Source organism: Agrilus planipennis, unplaced genomic scaffold (genome assembly GCF_000699045.2).
Source record: "Agrilus planipennis isolate EAB-ADULT unplaced genomic scaffold, Apla_2.0 scaffold25, whole genome shotgun sequence".
Classification (NCBI taxonomy): domain Eukaryota; kingdom Metazoa; phylum Arthropoda; class Insecta; order Coleoptera; family Buprestidae; genus Agrilus; species Agrilus planipennis.
In genome coordinates this window covers 1,105,076-1,112,486 of record NW_020439112.1, presented here as the reverse complement: position 1 = coordinate 1,112,486, position 7,411 = coordinate 1,105,076, and the positions used below count along the sequence as shown (strand labels likewise).

The following is a 7,411-nucleotide window of genomic DNA, read 5'->3' as shown; positions in this document are numbered from 1 at the left end:
ACGCGCTGATGAGATCCAAAAAGATCGAAATCGCGATCCGCGTCTGGCAGTTTCGACAGAATACAGACCACTTCGAATTATTTTATTCGATTAAGCTAACGTACCTATCACGTTGAGGTTGGCTACGCCGGGATTCGTTTTCAGCAAGTTTTTGTAGATATCCACACAAGTGGACCTTGTTGGAGCATACGTAATCCTAAAATGTAGCATCGTGCTACAGATGGCGTTTACCGCGCCATTCGTGGTATTTTCTAGGTACTTTTTGTTAATACTTTCTGTAAATAGGAGCAATACATGAGATCGTTTTTTTGGGCGCAAAAAGTCACCAAAAGCAAATTCACATTATAAACTTTTTGTAATTATCTATTGTTTAAAAAGCGAAGCGAATAAAACTTAATTATACCTACTTAACACATAATTTGTTCTTCTTTTAATGGACTCCTAATAGAAAGGCCCTCTTCAATTTTTCGTATACTTACTTATAATGAATCAAAGCCAAAAAGGGGTTGAAAGCAATTGTCAACGTTTTGCCCTAACTTGTTGAGCTTTACCAACTTTAATATTTGCTTTTGAGAAAGCTCAACAACTTTGGCCGAAAAGATGGCAGTTGTATATGAAAAATAAAAAATGTTCAACCTCTGTTTGGCTTTAATTCGTTAGGGGAAGAATGGATAATAGAATATATAGGTATATTTTGAATTACAACAGTATACATTACACAAACAGCTATCTCCATTCTCTAGGTAGCCATAATAAATGAACATAACCATCTCTCATCTATCGATAAATCAAAGAAACCTTACCCCGCGGTGACACGTCCAATATAAACGAGTACCCGCGGTCAAAGACGGAATTATCGGCGGCGCCGCTACTAATTTTCGTTTAACATAATAATTATTATTTTCTAATGCATAAGTTACTGATTGGAATAATAATAATGAGATGGGTCGTAAATGATATCCCGTTGTTCGTCTTTGCTTGTATAGGATAATTCGATATGCAGTGGGTTCCGGTAAGCAAAACGGCTCCGTTGTTGTTACATGAGAGGTAATCCAAGTAACACGAAACTCAAAGATTAATCGTCCGGGCAAATGAGGTGTCACGGGAGAATTTGGACGACGAGGTGTAACATTTACAGGATGGGAAGAAATACCGGGTGTCCGTTATTACCGTGAACAAACTAAATCTTTGTTTACAGAAATAAATGGCAGTAGCAGATGGGTTTTATTCATGTATTCACTTTAGGTATACTCAACAACAAATAACAAATAAAAATTTGCTTGGCAAAGAAATGACATTTTATTATACTTCGTTTACTTTCTGTAGCGATGTGACCTTCAGTTTGACCGGTGCAAAGTAGAAAAGAACAGCACTAGGCCAGAAAAGGAAGGAGACAACTCTCGGCCAAACTCCTAACCGGTGAGGAGCGTATAATCCGTACAGTACTGCACAGAAAAAATTACCATTTTATCCACTACAATTGCATTGCTTAAATGTGCTGTTATTGGTACCATTTACTACTGAAAATATCGACGATATGTTTATTTATATTGGAAGATATATTAAAGGCTTTAACGCTTGTTTTCGACTCGCACTACTATTCATGATTGAACAAAACTTTTGACATGTACTGTATGAAAAAGTATGTTTAATGAACAAGAGCCGAGAGTATAATGAGCTTTTTTCTCCTTACCAACGATTTTGCCAGCGCGCATCCAAGACATTGGAAGAAACACCGCTAGATAAAGTTAATGAAGTACACTAGGGACCATTCAATATCAAAATGAATAAGGTATCTAATTTACCGCAGGAAAACCACACATCATTGACAGTTGGATATTGAGGTTACACCTCACAAAACATCCCTTGCACCCCATTTCGGCTTGTATTGACAGTGAAATTGGCATAGAGAGAAAACCACACCGAATATGCTAATTAATTTCTAACATATGACTTATTAATAATGTACCACACAACCGCAACTATTTATGTTTCCCGCAAATCTAGTCAGAATCTTGTTCACGTAATTGTCAATACAATTTAGATGCTAATAAGAATGCTCTGTGAGAAAACTCACCAGAACAATCCCATTCGAGACCCAAACGTGCTTCTTCGTTCACGATCGCAGCAAAACGACCCTAAAAGGACGGATTTTTTTCGCTACAACCCAATTTCGAACAGAATTCAATAATTTGAGAATGCTGTAGTTTTCTGGTAGTTGCGACATAATATAATAGATATTTTCATTATATTCGGAGTTATTATAAACGGTTCAATTGTATTAGTACATCATCATCATAAGGTCGTCAGTCCTAAAACTGGTTGGACTTTGCACTCTTTCCTATCCTCAGCTAATCTTCGGATTTCCCTAAAACTAGAATATCCCACATCCTTAACTACTTGCGAACAGTAATCTAATCTAGGTCTACCTCTTGCAGCCCCATCTCTATAACTACCTGTTACTTTTTATGCAAACTAAGTATCACTCTTCTATCTTTGTAACTCATTCCTACATTTTTAAGTTTATTTAACATCTTGTCCCATTTAACATTGTCAAAAGCTTTTTCTAAATCTACAAATCCTATGTACGCACTCTTGTACTTCCCCTAATAGTTCTTTCAGCCTTTTTTTCGTCATCCCCTGTACAATTCTAGTTAAGATTTTTGACGCAAGGAGAGTTAAACTAATTCTAAATGTCTCGCACCTATCCGCGCCTCTCTATTTAGGTAATGTTACTACTACGTTACGTTTATAATCCTGTGAGACATTCCCCGTTTCGTCAATGTGACTAACTAGCTTAAACATACGATCTCTAACATCTTGCCCTGCATGTTTTAGAATTTCCCCCTGTATCCCATCTACACCTGGCGTTTTTTAATGCTACAAGTACAAAACTAATTTAAAAGTAACAAATGCATTTATTCATAACACCTCCTTCCTAGTGCGCCCCTGATAAATTCTGAAGTAATTTTTGCGTATTCATCGTGTTTTGCGATTTACCAAAGGAAATATCGATAATTTTTCGCTCTCNGATAGGCACGTTACCATAATCGAATAAAATAATTCGAAGTGGTCTGTATTCTGTCGAAACTGCCAGACGCGGATGGCGATTTCGATCTTTTTGGATCTCATCAGCGCGTCGCAGGCAGTTCCGACAGAACACAGACCAACTTTTAAGGTATACGTAAGTTAATTGAAAGAAAGATCGGAGAAATGTATAAGGGTAGCAAGTAAATATATTGAAAAAGAAAAATAAATTCGTACTTTTACTTCCACTTCCTACCTCCCATTCCGCGAACTTAAAAACCCCCTCGTGGATAGGTAAGATTACAAATGAAGAAGTATTTATTAGAAAAAGTTGAAAAGCTGAGGACGTTATGGATGTCAATAAGAAGTAAGCGAAATAAGTTGACAAATCAGATGGTCACAAGAAGGAGTAGTTAGTTAAGAAGAGTAGAGGCAGGCCTAAATTAGATTATCGTTAACAAATACTTAAAGATGTGATATATTCTAATTTTAGGGAAATGCGAAGATTACCTCAGGATAGGAAATCGTGGAGGTGCGTGTCTAACCAGTCTTAGGACTGACGACCCTATGATGATGATTGCCAAAAGGAATATATTTGCGTTTTTAAATATCTTCTCCAGAAAAAAGAATTTTACCTCATTTTCCTTCAGTAACATATTGCCATTTGGTAATTACAATTTCTTTTTCTATCTCCTTCATAATGTCTTTGTCAATGTAAGTACCAAGAATGCGTATTCTTTATTACGTATTACGTTGTACAATTTCATTAATCTAAGAACAATGAGTGGTAAAAATGATATGTTTCTGCTTACGTAATGCTGTCCATTCGTAATAATTACATACAACTGTTTGTGTGGCCCACTAACTTTCTTAAAAGCTAAAAACGGTCATTAAAACGTGATTAAAACTACCTCTTTCTTAAAAGAAATTCTCTAAAAATAACCTTTTACGATGACCATAAAATCGAAGTAAATGACAGATTATCGAATTCACATACTCGAATTTAATTCTTTGGTCATTCAAACAGCAATAAATCGTTGGTTTATGACAAGCGATTAATAAGTAAAAATTAAATTTCATTCCTACCATCGCTTATCGTCGCATTATTACCGGAAGTGCAATAATTATTTTTATTGTGGTAAGTGTTTATCTCTACGGTCGTTAGTAATAATGGAGTTTATTAACAATTACGATAGTACGAAATAGACTGTTTTAATATTTTGTTTTTGATACGAATTTGTTTAATGAAGTCCATAAAGCTCTGACATACTAGGGGTGTTGATAAAAAATATCTTCTAATTGAATTAAGTTGTTGAATAGAACAACCCATATCCTTAACTATTTCCGAACAGTAATCTAATGTAAGTCTACCTCTACCCCTCCTAACTCCCGTTTCTGCCTCTAATATGTCTCTGATTATACCATCATGCCTGAGAAGGTGTCCTACCAACCTATCTCGCCTATTTCTTATTTACTTCCATAGAGTCTTCTGTTCTCCTATTCTTTCTAAAACGTCTTCTCTATTCACGGTGTCCTTATCATTCACCTATAACACCACATTTCGAACGCTTCTAACCTTTCCTTGACCGCCGCTCCCACTGTCCATGTTTCGCACCCGTACAACGCCGTGCTCCAAACATACACCTTTAACAACCTTTTCCGAATTTCTAAATTAATCGTTCGCGAGCATAGAAGTGACTTCTTTTTATTGAAGGCGACTCGACCCTGCGCTATCCTCTGCATTATATCCTTACTATTCCTTTCGTTCTGACGTATCTGACTGACAGATACCTAAAATCGGCCACCTCTTCTAATTTTGCGTCTTCTCTCTTTATATTTGCTTTTTCCCTACTTTTTCTTCCCTTGCATACCAGTATGTTTGTTTTACTTTTATTTATTTTGATAGAGTACTGTTTTATCAATACCGCATCCATTTCATTTAAAGCTAGCTACTCCTTCCTAGAAGCTAATACTGCTAATTACCCAAGAGGACGCCATCATTTAGTTTCAGTGTGTTTTTCTTGAGATATCATAATGTGGTGGTTTCTCGTTGCCTTCCACATCGCAGGACTGTTTTTTTTTATGTTTTCGTGGAAGAGACGAAATCTTCAAAAGACACCCAGTCGTCCGTACGACTAGGTAGTGTCGGATTCCCTAGGAAGAATTCCTCGAACCTATCGACTAAAACCCCTGTACCTCAGACCGTTCTTGGACCAATTAAGGTCCTCTTTAGCTGGCAGTAGTGTGCAACAGAGTGCCATACCGATCCTCATGATCTCTACCACTCCGAGTACTGAAAGAGCTGCTGCCCTTTTTCAGGAACTTGTCTTAGTCTGGTTTCTCTTTAAGAATCTCCCCGTTATGCTTGAACCTATAGTCCGGCTCCCTAAATCATCAAAACTCGCAAGCCGATCCATCCACTCTAGTTTGTACAAGAGTTTCGTCAAGGTTCAAGTCCCGTCGTACCAGCCAAATTTACTTAAAAAAAAAACCCAAAAGATACTTGTAACTGGGATAGTATCCAGTAACAAGTCCTGCCCTTAAGTGTCCTGTTTCTGTTTTTCATGAATACAATTTTTAATATATCGTTACGGAAAGGAACTAATTCATATTCTCACAAATTGCTACATTTTAATCAAAAATTTCAGTTTCACCTCTCTTTAAGAAAAATATAACTAATAATTCATGATAATGCTATGGATTTTGTTGTTAAGATGAACAAAACAGCGTTATCCTTGATAGGTACTAATGCCTAAGGCGCCCCATAGATCTTGACATCGATTTCTCCGTTACACGTGCACTTAATACTAATGGTCATTTGTTAACTACGGCCCCCTGTGATCACTGCTATCGCATAAATCGCATGCCTTATTGGAAGAACAACGAATTTAATGCGCAACAGGGCTATTAAGACACGAGAAGCATTTCGTACTCCAGGGCTTTCTAATGTGGCTTCCAAGGGTGGCTTGTAGATTATTTATTTGCGATTTTTGTTTTTATGTTAGGNTATTAAATCCTCTATAGGAAAGTTAGGATATAATGACTCCGTTTAAAATGCCATATCGTTTATTATGTCTGATTCTCAAGAAATCATATTCGGCTATAGTGACCCAAATGATTAATAATAACACTTTCGCTCATTTTTCTGACCCTTTTCATGTATATTGATGTTACAATTCCTCGTTCTTTGTCTTTTTCTGTTAATAAATATATACAATTTGTAGCTTTTCTCTCTATTAATCTAAATAACTAACCAAAATAGAAAGTCGTTTATTTTCTAAGACTATGCTTTGTATGAAGCCCGTTTTGTAACGTGTTTGTCATTTCCCTTCAATTTTATTATAAGCGGATTCTACTGTATTTATAAATTTCTGCTTAAGAAATTGTACTGTCTCAAAGGATAACAAGAAAATAGTCTTTTCCTAATGGGTTTATTATTTTATTAAATGCTGGAGTTGCTCGCATGTTGTAAGAAAACTAGGTATTTCTATATCATTATGTATTATTGTTTATATGATAAATTGGAATTGATAATTTAGTCCTTTCTTTAATTAACCTTTTTTCTTTTTGTTGCAGAGTGCAAGTGATAATGGTTTGTTGGATAAATGTGATAGTTAGTGATAGTTCTAGAACAAGGACTGAAAACCGGAAAGAAGTTAGTAAATATCCATTGGAGGTAAGCATTAGAACATTATTATTTAATCGCTCCAAATAGAACTGAGAAATGATTCAAGTAAAAGTAATTTAAGATACTATTTACTGCCGCACATAATAAAAAAAAGGCGGTTAGGTCATCAGGGTCATACGATTGCACTAGAAAAAGACAACAATAACGAAGTAGCACTTATTTTTCTGATATGATGATCTGATATTTAAAGGATTATTAGCGATGGGCTTAACAACAGCAACGTGTGTTCGAAACAAAAAACAACAAAAAAGTCAGACAAGAAGCTTCATCTTCTCTCTTCTTTTTTTGTAAGTGTCGTGTCAATATCGTGCTTTTCGTTTTTTCTCTTTCCTTTATCTTCTTTTTCCTTGTCAATATTATATTCCACATTCTTGAATGAGCTCCTGGGCCCGTGATGTGGTGTATCCAACTTTCTTGCTCTTTTCCCGTGTGCTCACATTTTTCTAGGACATGTTGTAGTGTTTCCTCCTCCTTCTTACACATTTTATATTGTCTTTCCTTTTCTGGTAGCTAACCTGAATCTTGTATACATCTCCAGTTCGTTTCTGCGTTTGTGTCCCTCATTGAAATATTCCGTATGCCCGGGGTAAGTTGACTCATGTACCAGTAAGAGTCAAATCATGAGAAGGAGCAAATAATTAAACCTTTAGTTAAAAAATAAACTGGCTAAAGTTTCCTCTTCTAGATTAGTAAAAA

The 7,411-nt window shown here is 36.0% G+C and overlaps 1 protein-coding gene across 1 annotated transcript in view; it reads left to right on the top strand.

Annotated features, from left to right (window-relative positions):
• The window catches only part of LOC108738179 (A disintegrin and metalloproteinase with thrombospondin motifs 16-like), a 179,920-nt gene that overhangs the window by 130,759 nt on the left and 41,750 nt on the right, over positions 1-7,411 (top strand). The window contains exon 3 of the mRNA XM_018471456.1: positions 6,604-6,703. Coding sequence (XP_018326958.1) covers positions 6,604-6,703 — 100 coding nt within the window. The remainder of the gene's footprint in view (positions 1-6,603; positions 6,704-7,411) is intronic.